General features: G+C 48.9%; 1 protein-coding gene across 1 annotated transcript in view; it reads right to left on the bottom strand.

Moving 5' to 3' along the window:
* Positions 1-12,473: 12,473 nt before the first annotated feature.
* Positions 12,474-19,306, bottom strand: part of LOC114618723 — a 28,122-nt gene continuing 21,289 nt past the window's right edge. The window contains exon 6 of the mRNA XM_028764517.1: positions 12,474-12,806. Within this exon, the coding sequence (XP_028620350.1) occupies positions 12,688-12,806 (119 nt within the window). The 3' untranslated portion in view covers positions 12,474-12,687. The remainder of the gene's footprint in view (positions 12,807-19,306) is intronic.

Below are 19,306 nucleotides of genomic sequence, written 5' to 3'. Positions count from 1 at the left end.
TCTCTCTATAGGACACATGGGTGGGGCTAGGCTAAGTATGACACATGTTGGGGAGAGGTGTTCTCTCTATAGGACACAGGGGTGGGTCAAGGCTAAGTATCACACATGTTAAGGACAGGTGTGCTCTTGCTATAGGACACATGGGTAGGACTCAGCTGATCATGACACATGTGGGAGGGGGCATACAGGACACAGTACAGCTAAGCATGACACATGTTTAGGAATGGTGCTCTACTGGATACATGGGTGGGGCTAGGCTAAGCATGGCCCATCATGAAATTTTCTTTCTAAGACACATGGCTACCAATAGCTTAACTTTAACACATGATGGCAAGAGGAGAGAATTCAGTGTGACACCAGCCTAAGACATAAGAAGAAATGTTAACACACAAACACAGAGGATCTTGGGAGTGCAGCCTGGTGGGAGGAGTCTATCTGAAAGGAAGTGGACAGGTGTAGTGGGAAGCTTCATGTGAAAATATGGAAGAGAAACTTAAGTTTGACCCAGGGAGAGAGGTGGGGCTGAATGTGATACCTAAGAAGAGACATAGTGTGACTCAGGTCCCTTGTGATTCACGGGTGGTAGGAGGGTCTCTGTGACATAGGTGTAGAAAGTTTTGACATGCAATGGGGTCTAGATGAGAAACACTGTTAGAAAGAGATACAGATGTCTTGTGGGAGGGGAAAGAGCACACAGCTCTGAGTGTCACTGTTAAAAAGGGACTTAGCATGGCACACATGACCACGGAAAGACTTAAGATGACACAGAGATGATCAGTTGGATACGTAGGTGGCATGAGTGGCACACAGAATGGGGAGGGCTCTGTGTAAAGTGAGCAGGTAAGACAGGGTTTTGGTGCAACGCAGGAGAGCAGCCCAAGGTCAAAGTGTCACATGCAAGTAGAAGAGAGGTTCCCTGTGACACACGGTAAATAGAGAGCTACCTGTGGCATATGTGGACAGAAGTGACACATTAGCAGAAAACGGTTTAGTGACACATGGGGAAGTGGTTACAAGTCAGTGTGACAGGTGACTGAGGGGAATATGTGCGACTCAAGGGAGAGGAAAGGAGTTCATGTGTCACAGGGAAAGGGCGTGACATGTGATCCAGGTGTGGAGAGACATGAGGAAGCAAGATTTCATGTGTCAGGAGAAGGGCGGGGCGGTAGTGGTTAATAGCATGGGGAATCTTTTCTGTTTGAGGCACACGGACTGGAGCACAGTATGAGAAACAGGAATATAAGGGGTTCAAAGGGACACAGGGTGGAGGAGCTCTCTCTATAGGACACACAGGAAGGTGGTGCTTCATGAGACACATGGATACAAAAGAGGCTTGGCATGACCCACCAGTGGATGTGACACCTAGTGGCAGAGGAGGAATCAGTGTGAAACACCAAATTGGGGGGGGGGGGAGAGAGACTATGAAATTCACATGCATGAGTTCAGCATGATCCATGAATGTGAGAGGACCTCAAGATAGCAAGTGGGCTGTGCTTTAGGTAACTCAGGAGGGGTGGGGTTCTATGTGCTTAAAAAGCAAAGGAGAAGCCCAGAGTGACCTCTGAGGACGACTCAGGGTCACAGGGGAGGGTAAAGGACTCGATGTAGCAGCACACAAATTGAGAAGGAGCTCCATATGACATTAGAGTCCAAGACTCAGTGTAAGTGACAAGAGAGACGTCAGGTGACAAGGGTGGAGGCAGGATTCAGTGTCACTTAGATGTGGGGGCTACGGAATGATACATCACAGAAGTGGGTGTTTGATGTGACACACAGGGGCTCGTGTGACACATGAATGGAGGAACTTCGTGTGACACATGTTTCTGGCTGACAGGGAGGTGGGAGAAATTCTGCACATGTCCTGGCAGGAGTTTGCATTGGTAGCACAGAGAGGAGGGGCTACCAGTAACGTGGGAAAGGGCGGCGTGGGTGAAGAGGTATGTGTGCCCTGAATGCAAGGACAGCAAGAGATGGGCGGGGGGAGGGGGGAGTCTGTGTGATGTGAGGTGAGGTGAGACAGGGCGGAGCTCAGGTAAGGGAGGGCTGCATGAGCCTAGGTGGGACACTAGGGAGGGGAGTGGGCTTGGTATGACATTAGTGGACTCAGCCTGAAGCACTGAAACGGAAGCTACTGAAGACACAGCTTGTACTGAGCCACTTGTGTGGTCACTGCGGGGAGAGCTTTGTGTGCCCTCTGGATCCAGGAGGATGTCTACAATCAAGTGGGGAGCAACCTGGGGTGACATGCGGGTGGGAGAGAGACTAAAGGGGTGGGGAAGGAGTTCATTGTGATATCAGGAGGTGGGTCCCTGTCATAAGCAGTAGGGACACAGTTTGTGACACATGACTAGAGACTTATGGGTAAATAAATGGCTCTGTGTGGTAATCGAATAGAAACCTATATAGCTCATTGTGACCCAGGAATGAGGGTAGAGACCCCCAAGTAGTAATTCAGTAGAGGGGTGCTTGGTAGGATATTAAAAAAGGGGGCCTTAATATGACATACTAGACGAGATAGTCAGGGTACATTAGAAGGACTTGATTTATGTCTATAGGTTTGAGGGTTCATATGGTAACTGGAGGGGACTTCATGAGACACACAGAGGAAGCCGGGATCAGGGGATAAGTATAGCATGCAACCGAGAGACGGGTTTGGTGAAGTGCCCGGTACTGTGTCTCAGGTGAAGGAAGAAGACACAGTAACCAGGAGGGTGGTCTGAGAAGACTGAGGGGCTAATGAGGTTCAGTTCACACATGAAGGGGGCGTGGTGTGAGACACAGAGGGATTCAGTGTGATGAAAGGGAGGGGAGGGACTCACTGTGGTAGGAGGCAGCCTGTCATATGTGACCAGATACTGGGCCCTAGTGTGACATAGAGGTGACAGAGGCTAAATGTGACACTGAGGGTATGAACATCACACATGGGAGGCAGACAGAACTTCACGTGATCCGTGAGTGGGGAGGCTTATCAGGCTGACAGAACCTACACGTGGGAGACTTAAGCAGGTGAGGAGGTGAGACACATGGGTGTGACATGAGAGGTGGGATCCTAGGGTGACATCACTGGTGGGGTTTGGTATAACTTGTGAGCTGAGGAGGGGGGTTCTCCTTTATAACCATCTAGAGATTGATGTCCCCAGAGAAACTGCAGTGTTGTGGGTTGAAGGGAGGAGCCCAGCAGCTACCTGAGACTCCTAGGCCCCAAGGCATCAACATATCCAAGCCTGTTCCATTTCTGAATTTAAGAAAACAATCAAGGAAACATCCTGCAATGTATACACAGGTTCCCCCCAACAGTACATTTCTGAGAAACCTGGAACAGCCCTGAGGACCACCACAGTACCCCAATGTCAAGTACAAGTACATGCCAAACCTTAAGGGAACCTTTAAGTCCCATGACCCACCCTCCCAAGGAAACCAAAAGGTTTCTCAAACCTAGGAACGGTCAACATAGATGTCTAACAGCATACGATCAAGGAAAAAATGATTAATAACAACAGACAGAGAGATCCCATCACCCACCCCACCCACCCCCGCCAGGAGCCCTAAAGTGCATAGAAAATAGCTCAGGGACCAACTCTCAACCAAGCAGACACCTAGGGGTGTTGACCCAGAGACCTGGGTGCAGGCTATAAATAAATAAGGCTGCTAGGGGACAGGAATCTGGGAGTGAGCCACCTGGGAGGGTTTTAGCTCTAATGAACTGAAGGCTTGGTACCACTTCTGGGACAGGCCACCCACGGGGTACAAAGAGGGCACCTAAGGCCTCTCTTTGCAGATTCTTTTGGCAATACTGGGGCAGAGGCTTCATCTACACCCCCCTTCCTACATCCACGTCCCCGAACAGCCTTGACGCAGGCTCTCCTGCCATCCAGCAGCTTGTACATGTCTCCCCGAGGTGTGGACTCTCAAGGGCAACGTCCGTCTACACGATGCCTGGCACAGGGCCTGGCACACAGTAGACCTTCACCGAATGTGCAAACAATGAATGAAAGCCTACCATGTACAAGGCCCTGGAGGCCAGAATGAGCCCAGAAGCGAGGATGATGGAGGTGAGGAAGGTGATGGACTGGCCAGAGGTGAGATGCTGTGCCCAGGAAGATGACAGAGGCCAGGTAGAGGTGATGAAAGTCATGATGATGAAGTCAGTGGTGACAGACATGCATGAGATGGAACCTCCCCCCCAACAACAGAACAGAACAGGAAGAAAAAGCCAAGACCCAAAGCTTAGCCTGGAAAGGCCCCCCCCCCCAGATCAGTATGGGTCACCTGTCTAGCTTGACACCCCCCCCCACCTTGACCATACAACATGACAGATCATTATCCCAGCATGATGTTCGGAGAATTTCTGAGCCTGGGCGACCCACCAGGTAGGAACAGCAGATGTCTTGAACAAAGCCCCATATTCAGATTCTGTTTACAAAAACCCATATGGAATCCTGGAGAGCTATCTCTCCTCCTCTCCAAGTGGGTATACAATGTAGCCTTCTCTCTCCTACAGCAGGTTCTGGAGATTGAAATCAGGTCTTCAGGCTTGCACAGCAAACCTTTTCACCTGCTGAGCCTTCTCGTGGATATCGTAAACCTTATTTATTTTTCTTGGAAACACTTCCAATTTTTGAAAAGGCCACCAAACTTCCAGGGCAAGTTGGAAAGTTAACAAGCAATAAAGTGGCCTCCAGCATATTGTCCAATAGATTTGTGACTGCTTTGCCAGAACTTTCCAGCTATACTTTGTCAATCCTCACTGGTATATCACCCAGCAAAGTGCTTTCTCAGAAAACCTCCGACAGCACCTTCAGTTCAAATTATGGTACTCAGAGTCATCAGGAAAACAAATATGTGGCTGATGGTTTCTCAGTCTCTTTGCCTGCACAGTGGAGTGTTCAGAGAACTTACCTGGAGGCCGGTGGATGATGTCACTTCTTGGTGGTCCCTCAGGATAAGGGTGCAGGTGTCTCTCTCAAAGCTGGGGTGCAGCAGCGGTGCAATCTGGAAAGCTCATCCAGTCTCGGGGTACCCAGACCAGCACCAAAGGGTGGCAGGTACCCCAGGGAGTGGCTGGGGAGGTTGGTCTAAGGAGGTAGACCAATTCTTGCCCAGCCAGCTATCCCAGAAACTGGAGAGTGGGGTGGGGAGGCCGGGGTCTGGGGAACTGATTAGAACCCCAGACAAGGAGGCAGGAGCTGGAAGGTAGAGAGGTTGTCCCACTCCACATAGGAAAGAGAAGCCCACTTAGGGAAGAGAAGGAGCTGTTGGCAGCTGATGGGGGAGGGGGAATACCCCCATTCATGCATGTAGTGAGGGTCTGTCTCAGCCATATGGCCAGGAAGGAGGAGGAGTTGGGGAATGGGGTACTACCTACAAAGGTAGTAGGGTGGGACCACCAACTCTTAACCATGTAGTGGCAGTAGCCACACAGATTGGCTGGTGGGCAAATCGGGGAAGTTGGGTGTAGGACACTGGGGCAAAAGTGTACATAGAGTCCACATCTAGGGCATCTGGGGTTCAGGGGAGATCCATTCAGTCTCTTCTTACTCTCAAGCACTCAAAATTATCCATCACACCCACACTCACACACACACACCGCACAAACACACACTCAGGCAGGCACATAAGCTAACATGCACACACACGTACACACACACACACACACGCACACACACCATACACACTTTCACACAGACTAGGGCTCCTGCATGAGGAGACTTCTGATGGGAATCCAGTGGCCCCCTGGACCTAACAGATGGACCAGTGGACATGGGGGCTTGTTTATGCCCTGCCAATCAGGCACTACCCATTGCTGTGGCTGCCCATAGAACTGGGTAAAGGGTGGTGGGGACAGCCTCCATCTTAGGCTCTCAAATAATAACAAAACCCTCTAGAAAAGGTACTTTTATAAGCTACATGAGCACAGGGCTGTGTGAGCCATAAGGCCCTGCCTTTTGGAGGGATGGAACTTGATTTTAAGTGGAAGCTGGTTCAAGGGGCATTAATCTGAAGTTTTGGATCAGCAGGGGTCTGGGCAAAGGATCTTGCTTTCTCTAGAGCCACTTAGGAATATATGGTTTGGCCTTCATGCCCTCTCATAGACCAGGGGCTCTGTCTATGATACACACACACACACACACACACACACACACACACACACACACACACCCCTCAGCTCGTATTTCATTCACACCATCAGCCAATAGCATGCAAACAATAAAGTGCTTTGTAAAGTGCAGGTATATAGATAATCATCTGGAATACCACCAAACTCCCACCCCCTCCCACCAGCCCCCCTCCATGTCTAGCTCCCCTCCCCCCAACCTTGCTGACTACTCCCTACCTAGTGAACCCACCTCACTACCTAGGCACCCTCCAGAATGTCACCTGTACACAGACCCTATACACAGTAGACATTAATACCTGCCCGGTTGAACTAAACTAATACCAAATTCCAATCCCCTTGCCCAATAGGATTTGGGTCTGGGTCGAGAGAGTGTCAACTGTGAAACTTAAGGGTGTCTGGGACACTAACACCAGCACATGATACTAAGCACTTTCTTCATAGGGCAATCAGAGGCCTCCCTTCTTTTCTGAATCCAACCTGTCTTCTGCTGACTGTCCTCTCCATCCACCTGACCACTAATGGTTCCAGACTCGTTAAAGGGCTTTCTAGACGTCTAGATCAGACTTCATCATTACCAAATAGGGCACTGTGTGAGAGAGATGGGGTGTGGAATCCAGAGCTGGGTCCAACGTGTCCTGTTAGAATAGGAGGAGGGTCAGTTAGCAGCATCTACTATGAAAATAGGCATGTGAAAACTGACTGAGTGTTGGGGGGGAACATGGTGGGGGGTGGAGGAGCTCCTCGCTGCCTGCCTGTGCGCCCTGGCACACTCTGGCTCAGCCTCCGTAATGGCAGCTGCCAGAGGACAAGAGGAAAATTATAGTCATCTGGAGAAAACTGTGGCCCAAGCATCACCAAGTCACGAGCCCTCCACGCTGAGCTAGGAGGATCAGGGAAGCTCGGACCCAGCTCAGCTCATCCTAAGAAGGACAAAGACTATGATTTTCCTCTCCAGAGTCATTACCTACCTCCCTGCCTCTGGTCTCTTTTGTCCAGTGGCTATCATTCAAGAAGCTAACCATTCCTTGGAGTTAATCGTCCTGACCGCACCATTTGACTCTGAATGCTATGGGATGTAGAATCAGGCGAATGCAGCCGCCTGGAAAAGAACAAACTGAGTAATGGGAAACTGAGGCTGGAGGGAGGAGAGTCAGGGAACAACTGGAACAGGGCAAATATCCAGGAGTATCTTGACAGGGAGAAAGAGCACTACTCTGTTCTACATTTCTCTCTGACCTTCTCTCCCTCATTTGGTGGGGGTCAGATCTGGTGATAGAACCCAGACCCTCACACATGCTAAGGCAAACTTTCCATCACTGAAGCTACACCCCAGCTATTGCCTCTACCTCAAATCCGAAGCTGTGCCTGATGATCCTGAAGTCTATACTGTGCTGGACGATGCCACATTCTGCCGGAGTCCTATGCCTGCAGCTGAGAAGTGATGTCTCCGAAGACATGTGTATTCTTCATCTCACCGGTCGGCTTCACCAGGCTTTCATTTGGCCTCAAAGTCTGTTGTGGAGACGTCTAGGAACTCAGAAATCACCAGTTCTTGGAAATCTTCTGAAATATTTTGTTCAGATGAGAGAAGGGATGAGATGAGATAGATGGTCCTCGACGATGGTCTTGCTCTTCCGTTCCATTCCGGGTCGAAAATTCCAGTTATTCGTCAAAGAAGTTCTTGTGTACACAGTCCAAATTCAACTGAATGTCCAGGCAATGTCACCAAAATGATGGTGGCGTCATCAGAGTGTTTCTTGGGGAACTCTTGCTTGCTGCTTCCTTTCCTCCACAGTCTGGCTAAATAAAGAGTCACTCTGGGAGATGGAACCATGTCACAACAGTATAGCTAACAGATCAAGTCCTCCGGAGCCCCCAGTATATAGGCTGCACAGTTAGTTGTTCCAGAATGGCATTCAAGGCTCTTTCCTCCAAGTGGTTGCATTCTTTGTCATAGACTAAAGCCCTCCATGATGCTCTTATAGTTTCTGTTAAATAAGTCACTATTTTTGTTTCTTATTTCTTCAGTTTTCATCTATCAAGCTCAGTGGACAGTATGGAGTTAACCATGTCCCAAGAGGGCAAAAGATGCTACCAAGAAGCACAGAGCAAGCCTTCACCTCCAAACATAGCCTCATCTGGTATGTCAGTGTCCATGCCTCCAGTTATTTGGGGAGTCTCCTTTGTGGCTTCTTCAGTCTTAATAGTTATCACAATGGTCTTGACCTGTCCCCAGCCTCAAATTCAGTGAAGTTCTTCTATTGCCAGCCCCGAGGTCGCAGCTTGACACCAGGCTTGTGAGTGGGCGTTTAGCACCCTTGCACTGGGAGAGGAGCTAAGCCGCAGAAACTAGGTTGGGTTACGTTCCAGCCAACTTGACATTCCTGTGGGGTCAAGGCTGGTTGTGGTGTATGTCCAGCCATGAACCCAACACAACTAAAAAGCATAAAATTGTCCTTTGCTGTTAGAATTACATACTGTTGGGCAGGTATCATTGAAAGATCCTCCATGGATCTGCAATCCGTGACATCAGATGTCATGTTCTTACAACACTTGGTACCACTACCAGGAGTCTCTTTTCCACATTTCTTCTGAAAACTTGGAACTCTCTGTATCTCTCTCTCTTTCTCTCTGTCATGTTAGAGTCATTGAATGCCATGGGCCACAGAAAAGCACTGCCATCTGCCCCCTCCAGTCTCAGGTCAAGCTTTGGATATACTCAGTCCTGTCCCAGGAAAGCCCGTAGTCTCTAAGTTTTTCCTCAATTCCAGATATCTGAGTTATCTGTCAAAAATTAGAGTTTGGCTTTTAGCTCTAGAACACCAAAGAGGTCCCTTCTTCTGGACAGATCATTCAAAGTAGAACATTGTAAAGATCTCTCTTTCCGAGCACTTGAACTTCATCAGAGGCTAAAAATGGGAACTTCACTCTTGAAGAACATCAGTCTCTCTTGTTGAACCTATCTGAGCATCACCAGACCTCTATCTTTAGGATGATATTGAAATAAAATTCTAGATCTAGAAAACGAAGCAAAGTCTCTATTTCTAGACATCTGAGCTTTACTGAAAATGGACTGGATTCTTGGCATTAGCACATGAAAAAAAATCCATTTTCTGGACCTCTAATCATCACTGGAGATTAAATATGCAGACTTGTAGAACACTAAAGAGGTCTCTTTCCAGGTGTCTAAGTTTCAGCACCTGGAACTGGGATTCTAGCTCGAATGTTAAGGAGGACCCTCTTTCTACACTTCTGTGCTTCTGGCATCTGTGCTTCATCAACAAATAAAAGTACAGTCTTCGTTCTAGAACATCATAAAAGTCCCTCTTTCTGGATAATTGGACACCAAAGATTAAGAGGTAGAGCCAGGCTTCTGAACAGAGTAGAGATCCCCTTTCTGGACATCTGGACATCAAAGGGTGGAGATGGAGTCCTGGTTCTAATATATTGTGGATGTTCTTCTTTATGGACATCTGAACATCACCAATGTCTAGAGATAGTCCTGGTTCTAGAACATCATTGACAATGCTCTTTTCTGGACACCGAAGCTTCACTGGAGACACAGAGGCATAAAAGGCTGAAAGTAAAGTCTTTGTTGTTCTAGAAATCATGGAAGACCCTCTTTCTGGACATCTGGACATCACCAAAGGCTAGAGGTGGAGTCCTGGTTCTAGAACATCATGGAGGACCCCCCCTTTATGAATATTTGAGCTTTACCAAAGGCTAGAGGTAGAGTCTTAGGCCCAGAACATCAGAGAGGTCTCTTTTTCTAGACATCTGAGCTTCATCAAAGGCTGGGGGGAGGATCCTGGGCCTGGAACATCAGAGAGGTCCCTCTTTCTGGACATTTGAGCTTTATCAAAGGCTGGAGGGAGGGTCCTAGGTCTGGAACACTGGAACATCAGAGAGGTTCCTCTTTCTGGAGATTTGAGCTTCACCAAAGCTGGAGGGAGGGTCTTAGGCCTGGAACATCAGAGAGGTCTCTCTTTCTGAACATCTGAGCTTCATCAAAGGCTGGGGGGGGGGGGGTCCTGGGCCTGGAACATCAGAGAGGTCCCTCTTTCTCAACATTTGAGCTTCATCAAAGGCTGGAGGGAGGGTCCTAGGTCTGGAACATCAGAGTGGTCCCTCTTTCTGGACATCTGAGGCTAGAGGTGCAGTTCTCAAGGGCTTTTGTGAACATCTGAGCATCAATAAGACTGGAACCAGAGTTTTAGCTCAAGAGTGACAAAAGAGTCAGTCTTTCTGGATATCTACAGTTCGTCAGAGGAGAGAGATGGAGTCTTAATTCTAGAAAGTCAAAGAGGTCCCTCTTTTTACACATTTAAACTTCACTGGAGACAAACAAGACAGAGTCCTAGATCAAGCTATCAAGGTGGTCACTTTTTCTGAGCTTCTTCAAAAATCATCATTGAGTTAAGGCTTTCTATTGTCAATTTCTCTGGGACATTTGGGCTTTATGAGAGACTGGAAGTGGATCCCTGGCTCTAGAAAACTGAACAGTTTCCAGATGTTTATGCTTCTCTGGTGACTGGTTTAGACTATGGAAGACTTTCTTTAGACATCTGAGTTCTCTTAGAGGCTATAGCTGGAACTTGGCACTACGATTTCAAAGAACTGCCTCTTTCTGAGCTTCTGGGCTTTGACTGAACGTAAGAGCTAGAATCAGAGTCTCATCTCTAGAACATCAAGAAAGTCCCTCCTTCTTGGCCCCTAAGGTCCAGCAGAGGCTGAAGCTGGGCTCTGTGCTGACATACCAAAAGAAGAATTTATTCTGGATGTCCAAAGTCTGTCAGAGACTGGAGTTGATGTCCTGGTCCAAGGACATGAGCAGACTCCTTAAGCTGGGTATCTTAACTTCATCAGAGGCTGGGCTTGGGACTCAGGGCTGGACTATAAACACAGGACTCCATTTAGAGACACTGACAACACATGAGGCTTGTTTGAAAGCTGGAGGTGATGTATGTTCTCAAAAATATCAAGAAAGTCTTTGTTCTGGACGTTTGGGCTCCATCAGAAGCTGATGTGGAGGCCTTTACAGTAAAGCAGCAATAAAGCATTCACTCTGGAAGCCTGAGTTTCATAGGAAGGCTCTGCTTTCTACAGAAAGGGTTTTGTTGGACTCTTGGACTCTCTTGACTGTGCACAACTTCTGGAGGCATGTCTTCTTCCTGTTGTCTACACTGCGACTCATCAATCACACATGCCAGAGTCCCCACCATGGCTAGTATTGGCTCTTCCAGGCTGGGTCATGTCTGGTTCTTCAAGATGGTGCTTTCAACAGAGGTCGGTCCTGTGAACTTGCAGTTGCCTTTGCCTGGTGCTTCTCTGTGAGAATGAGGAGGTGGGGAAAGGAGGGAAGACAAAAAGGGGGAGAGAGAGAAGAGGAGAAAAAAAAGAGGGGAGAGAAGAAAGGGGAAGACGAAGAATCAAAAGAAAAAGATGTATAGGGAACAGGCAGAGGAAGAAGAGAAGCTGAAAGAGGAAGGAGAGGAAGAAAACAGATGAAAAGAGGGGAGAGGGAGGAGGGAGAGAAGGGAAGGTAGGGGTAATGGTGGCAGCAGCAAAGGCAGAAGTGATCTTAGTAGATGCTGGTCGTTGTGTAGCAACTGTGGTCGTGGTAGCCAAGTGGCAGCTGTGATGGTTATCATCTTCTTCTTTGCTGGGATGATGTTCATGTCACCTTCTCTAGAAGAGCCAGGATCTACCAAAACTCAGCTCTATTTCCCCTTCCCCCTTGCTCCCAACTCCCTCCTCTCAGCTGCTCAGGCAGCCTGACTATCCCCCCAAACCCCCTCAGAAGTCATGAGGGTAGGGCTCACCTCCCCAAGCTCAACCAGCATACCTGATGCCGGGCATCATGAGTGTCTGAGCAGTCACTCAGACCCACTCAGGAACCACTTTTGTAGAAGCTGTGTTGGCCCCAAGTCCAACTGGGACCAACTCATCTGGGTCATGATGACTTCTCAGCTAGGGCCCTGGCGTAGCCCCCGGGGAATGTGGAGGGCAAGGGGGGTGCACAGAACTCAGCCCCGGAGCAACATTTTCTCTGGAGCTCCAAGGACCGGAGCTGTGAGCCCCTCAGGCTCCAAAGCCAGACCTCCCACAGCTCTTGCGTAGATTCATTTCCAGAAGGAAACGGACATCTTGAGCACGCGCGAGAAGAGGGTTCTTCTAAACCCACCCGCACAGGCCCTTCATCAGACCCCAGTCCATCATCTCTTAAGCACACACAGGGTAGCACAAAGGTGACTTTACGGGATTTGAGGCAACTCCTCTGCCCCACTACACTACAAAAGGAAGCCCCAGCAAGACACCCACCCACCCCCTGTATTAGTAGCACACCCATTACTGCTTTAGTTAAGACAAGAAACATTTATTGAAAGCACCATGAGCCACCAGGCCCCATGCTTCTAAGCACACCACAGCTGCCTCACAACAGCCCTGTGAGGTAGGAACCTGAGCCCATTTCACAGATGTGGACTCAACAGTGAAGACACAACAGCCTCCCCCAAGTCAAGTCTCAGGGTCCATGGACAGGGATCAAGGCCACATGCCTGACCCTCGGGTCAGCACAGTTCATCAGTCAGTAGATGGGTCTCTCTACTCAAGGGGAGGCCAGGGTCCAGAGTCTTGGGTCCAGCATGTCCCACAGGAAATGTGCAAGACGTCCCCGTGGCTGTGGAAGCTGAGAGAGACACAGCTGCAGATGAAGACCATCTGCTCCCCATCCCGGAGGCTTATAAGAGTTCTCATGCACCAGGCAGGGTAGGGACTAGAGGGAACAACCCATCCCTGTGCTTAAAAAGCCCGAGCTACATAGAAGGCTCAAACTTCTGGGCAGCCATGGGGGTGGGGCAACACCTACCCACCAGCTCCTGCTATTCTAATCTATTCTAGAATTTTGCATATTTCTCACACCATCCCCAAGAACTCTATAGCCAATTCTCAGTCTATTAAACCTTGGTGGTTTTCTGAAGACTTTGGCCTAGCCCTCCTGAAAGGGTCTTCTAAATATTCTCCCTAGGCTTATACCTCGCACCTCAATGTCTCCCCAACAAAACTGTTAAATCTTAACATTTAAAAGCAAACCTCTTCCCTCTATCTCTGTCCCTCCAGAGCCGGGTAGGTGCTACCCTCCTGCCCTCCATTCTGGCTAAGTCCCACATGGACCTGAAGTTTCAGAAACCAGGGTACACCTGTACCCAGGGCCCATGGCCACCTCCACAACAGCCAGTATGGTTCAGCAGACATGAGCACCTGCATACCAAGCAACAAAACACTCATTTTCACACACAAAAAAATCTCACTGAGTCCCCCAATCAAACCAGGTTTGTTTAACTATTTCTAGGATATGGCTGACAGCCAAGGCCACACCATCAGCAAGGGGCTAGGATGGACCAAAACCCAGACCTTGATTCTCATGAGCTACCATATGATAGGCAGTCATCAGTGACACCCTTTGGTGCGGGAAGAGAAACTGAGGCTAGGGGTGGTTCAGGTAAGCTGTTCAAGGTTCAGTTGGAAGAAAACAAAGAAATAAACAAAAACAAAAACAGGTCTGATGCCCAAATGGGCAAGACCTTGGAACCCCTCCCCCACCCATGTGCCCATGGAACACTCTATAGAAAATAAGAAAACAAGGTCTGGGGTCCAATCTCCTCTATCCCCAGTCTGCCGGGTGCTCAAGGCTGTACCCCAAACTTCAAAAGTAACTTATAAGTCAATGCTGATTGTCACCAGTGGTGGGGACAAAGTCTGTTGGGTGAAATAGAGGGGGGACCTCAGAAATCATATGGGCACAGCCAAGTCCTCCTTAGAATCTGGGAAATACTAAACAACTCCTTTTCAGGATCATCCAGGCCAAAATATCAATGAGGACATTTTAGCCCTCAGAAAGTTTTATTCTAGACATAAATATCTCCAAAACTATGTTTCTACCAGGAAGGGCCCTCCTGTAGCTAACTAGGTCTCTACTAGGGAAAAATCCTCAGGGTTTCTGTAGACTTTGTGGGGGAGACCCCTCCCTTCCAGAAAGACCACAAAGTCATTCATTCACGCATCCACATCAACTTAACCTTCCCTTCATGGAGCAAGTATTAGGCACCCACTAATACAAGAGGCAGGGCGACACTGAGTGGGAACATGTCAAGAGCTTGCAGTTTAATCACAGCTTAGCCAAAATTGAAGAGATCCCTATTTGCCAGGCCCTTGGCTTCCCTTTTGTTACTTCCAAGGGACACAAGCTACCTAACAGTCACCCATAAACCTAGCCTGCAAGAGGCCAAAGGCCCATCCGAAACCAGGCACCTAGACAGAGTCAAAATTACATGAGCAAAGGGTCCTATCCACATATGCCTGCCACGAGACCCCAGAGCACAAAAGCAAACCTTTCAATAAGCTGTCAAAGACAAGCAGCCACACAGCAGGCCCTGAACACAGCCTGAGGGAGGCAGAAGCAGGATTTTGGTAATGGGGTGTGATAAGGCAAAGACATGACTACGGAGGCTCCTGAACCTGAGGGCACAGTGACAACACCAAGGGCTTAAGGGCATCTAGGACTGAGACACCAGGGCTTTGAAAACCAGAGGCAACACAGGAAACTGAGAGGGGTGGGGCTTCTGTGGGGTGGGCGGGGCTTCTGTGGAGTGGGCATGGAGGGAGAATGGGAAAGTAAGAAGGTTACTCTCCCAGATCCACAGGACTGGGACATGGGGATGGGAGGAATGGGGATGGGAGTTGATGTCATGGAAAGACCCTCGTAGGAAACGAGGATGCCAGCCAGACACTGACCAAGACACCTTGGAACTGGGAGAACTGGAAGGAGACAGCCTCCTTATTCCTCCCTTTATGCCTTACCCTGCCAGGAAACTACTAGGTGGACAGTGGGACATAAACTGGAATGGAGACCATTGTGAGTGCATGCCAGGGTCAGGCAGGGGTGAGCCTAAGAAACTTGGCTTGCTGAAGTTTTGTTTGGTGGGATGGAAAGAGCTATGCACACAGGAATGTGACTACTCTATCTGGCTCTCAGTCTATCCATCCACAGAATGGGGACCATGCTGAGGACAGCAGAAAAGACCTAATCTCAGTCCAAAGCAGAGTTGGGTATAGGAAAAGCTAATTTTCCTCATCTCCTGGCAGGGAAAGAGAAAGATCATCTAGGCCTACCAGCTAAAAGTGGAGAGAGGCATAAGAAAGAATTCAAAGATGCCATTATTTGGAAGCCCCTGTATTGACCTTTGGTTCTTGGCACTGGCCCAGGGGGCATAGATGGACACACATCACATACACAGAAACACAAAGCTTGAAAAAGCATCTCTCAGCTGACACCACCCTTTATAATACCCCAGAGCACATTGGCCCAGCCAGCTTTGGCCCTCACATAACCAGCAGCATCAGCCACTAAGATGGGAAGACAGGGAGGGTCAGGGAATCATGGAGGAATGTGAAAGCTAACATGCGTGAACCACATAAGCATCTATCTTGCACCACACAGCTATCCGTTCATAGCCAGCACTACGTACCACATCAACCACTGGACATACAACCTCAGTGTCCACAGTGAGACTCTTTATTCGGTGACCACTAATAAAGAAAGGCATAGGTTGTGGTTTCGAGCCAACCCCATCGTGGCACCATCCCTGGTGACAGCCAGCACGTACGTCACACTGTTACAGAGAATCAGCCCTTGGCCCTCACAACAACCCTGTGAGGTAGGCTTGCCAGTGACACACACACCTGAGAGAGAAGACTATGGGTCAGAGGGACAGAGGAACAGTTGAATGGCCCTGCCAGATCACATCTGGGTGAGTCCTAAAAGAAACAAGACTCTCAGCGGAAAGCAAGAGTTCCTTTACTTGGCATGAAAGATCACAAGGCACTGTACAGAAGCCCACTACAACAGTGGCTGGTTAACAGCTTAGGGAAGAGAGAAATACAGCAAAATGGTTTGATATGGGTTCAGATACATTCTCCATCACTGTATGACCACTGTATGAGACCAAAGGCATCTGTCCCTGGGACTTGTTACAATTGTTAGCTCTCCATCTATCTACACAAATACAACAGAAGGTAACTGAAACCCTACCCCTGGTCAGGCACTGTGGTAGGCACCAGATCTGAGGCAGTTTGGCCTGATGCTGTCAGTGGGAGGGAGGATATTGGGAAAGGGGAATTGCTGCCAGACCATGCTAAGTACTCCCCTGGGAAGAGCCTTTTGGGAAGGGATATAACTAGGTGCCTTACACAGGTCTGAGTCAGGGGCTTGGTCTTCAGTCAGAAAGCTAAAGGCATCCCCAACCTCTCCTAGAGGTAGGTGTGGATGTGTCCAAGGAGGGGTAGAGGGCAGAGGTACTACCTAAAATAGCCCCCCAACCCAAGGTGCGAAAGGCCCTACTTTATATGAAAATACACAGCTTTAACAAACATAAACTATTCCCCATTATACCTGAGCAAGGCTGCCCCACCCCAGGGCTAGGGTTCCCAATGCTCTGGCACACCCCCAGGGACACATACACTACCTTCTAGAGTTACAATCAGAAGTGTCCAGTTATACCAATCCTCACAACATCCTGAGAGGTGGGTGCCATGGTCCCTACCACAAAAGACAGACTCAAGCACTCAGATAAGATCGATCACACAATTTGTCCAGATCCAGGACCTGGCCTTGCCAATCCTACTACTTCCAGTAGGAGGAGAACTCAGGAGAGACCTGTGCCTCTTCCCCTTCACAGCAGAAAGCTGGAGGGAGGCCTCACCTAGCCTGGGACCCCCTCAAATACAGAGGGCTGAGCTCGGGGTTTGCAAGGTGCCATGTGTCTTTCTCGCCTGGGTCTGCGAATGGATTACTCAGAAAGGACACTGGGACATGATCCCTGTCACCTGTACAAGCAACCATCTCCTGTAATTTTCTCTAAAAAGGAGGCAAGCATTAGCTGAGCTCCAAAGTGGCCAGAATGACTCTCAGATCATCCTTGTAGGAAGAACAGGGTGTCTCGCAGCCTTGAAAGCCTGCTCGCAGCCAGAGGCAGCTGCTTAATGCTTAGTCCACTCCCCATTTGGGCCTCTTAAGGATATGGGCTATGATTTCTGAGCACCCAGGGAACACAGTTTGCTGATTACTAATCAACCTAGTTTTGTGAGGAACAAAATTGGAGTGAGCAATCAAGCTTGCAATAGAACTCAGACCCGAAGTTTGAATTGAAATCAGGGAATCCTCTTATTGGCCACACAAACACAGCTTCTTTACAAATGTCCCCATCTTTTCTTTCAAAGGGCAGTAGTGCAATGAGTTCTTGTGAGCCGGCTCTAGTATAGCACTAGCTAATTTTTTTAAAAATGCTTGCTGACTATAAGAGAATGAATGAAGGTGTAAAAGAATGGGCACATGAGTTACAACCACTGCCATCTGGTGGAGGAAGCTGCAAGGCTGATGGCGGAAGCTCATGACAGGGACCATGCACCAGGCAGGGTAAAGCCTGGGGAGGCAGCTCTGCTTATGGTGGGAGGGGCTGGCTCCAGGGAACTCTGGAAACCTGACCCTCCTGGATTACAGTAGAGAGATGTGAGGTGTGGGAAGCCTTATGGAGAAAAAGCTATGTTGATGGGTCCAGCTGGGACGTGCTCAGAGCCGTGACCTGGGAGGTGGAGGCTATGAAAGGGGACCTTGCTTCATGACCACAGCCCATGGTGTCACACAGCTTGCCCAAGGTGAAGGGGTTTGCTTTCAGGAGAGGGAGAAAGGCCCAAAGCACCAGGTCAAGTGATGGAGGCCCAATCCGTGTATGCATGGATGGATGGATGGATGGATGGATGGATAGATGGATGGATGGATGGGTGGGTGGGTGGATGGGTGGATGGACAGAGAGACTGACAGATGACTAGATGGATAGCTGGATGGATGGGTGGATGAATTAAAGTCATGTTGAAGGCACCACTGGCTTCCCAAGCTTTGATGTCCAGATAAGCATGGAGTGAGAGGGCTGAACACAGGCAAACACGCTAAGTGCTATAGTAGAGGGTTGGGAGGGTGTTCTGGAAGGCAGGATAGGCTCTCCTGGACTACACTCCCTACCCAGATGGTAGTAGCTGCCCTGTGAGGAGGTTGGGAGGGAAAGAGCAGAGACCAGAGAATGGCCTTGCTCCTAAGACTAAACCTGAGGGGGTCACATCAGTCGAGAACTGAATTCCCCATTCATTCCCTAAAAGTCGACAACTGCCACTGAGGTACAGTGGCAGGCCAGAGCTAAGGAATGTGTGAAGACAGTTGATAGAACACTAAGAAGCCAGTTCCTGTAAGAACTGTCTCCATTGTCTACACTCTGAGGAGAGGGGAGAGACAGATGAATAGTCCATCACTCAGGAAGACAAGATGGAGGGTGGCCACACCACAAGAGGTACAGAGGACAGGTCAGAGTTCATAAACTAAAAAGGCATGGTTAACCCAGACGCAAGCTTAAAAATGTTCTCTACCTGCTGGTGCAAAGATATCACCATTCCCTATTTCGCCGGGTAAGTAAATTCTAATGCCAAGCTACCTAGACGTCAGCTGGGTCTCCCATCTCACTTCTGAGGTAACTGTGAAAGGGCCTTGACTAGTCTAAGGACATCCTCAACCAAGTTCCCTAAAAAGCCATGATCCACTGGACTTGGACAAACAGTTCACAGAAGATAAGATACAAATTGTTAACAAACATGGGTGAAAAGTATTCAGCCTTCATTAGCAGTTAGAACACGTTTTACACACACGAAAGCATTTTTTAAGAGGTGGGGCGGGGAGCCAGCAGATACCTTAAATACTAGTACATCACCTTAAATGCTAATACATCAGACAAGATAAAACACTGTACTCGTTCTTCAATCAACCAACAGCCATTCAAACACCCCTAACCTTTCATCCAAGAAGCTCAGTCACAGAGAATCCATCCACTCACTCGCTCATTCACTCAGCCATCTACTCACTAATCCATTCACCCATCCTCTCGTCTGCCTGCCAGTCTCTCAATCACTCCGTCGCTCATACCTGTCCACCCTTCCAGACACGCTCAGTCAACACTCATAGACATCCTACAAGAAATCCAGAGCTCCTTGCCCTGAGTGGGCTCACAGTCTAGCAGAAGGAAGCTAAATGAAAAGAAAGGGCCCATGGCAAGAGCTAGATGTGGGGGAGAGCTAAAGATGTGGGGG

This window comes from Grammomys surdaster, unplaced genomic scaffold, assembly GCF_004785775.1.
Source record: "Grammomys surdaster isolate TR1022 unplaced genomic scaffold, NIH_TR_1.0 144, whole genome shotgun sequence".
In the NCBI taxonomy this organism is placed as follows: Eukaryota; Metazoa; Chordata; class Mammalia; order Rodentia; family Muridae; genus Grammomys; species Grammomys surdaster.
This window is presented reverse-complemented; position numbering and strand designations above follow the sequence as displayed.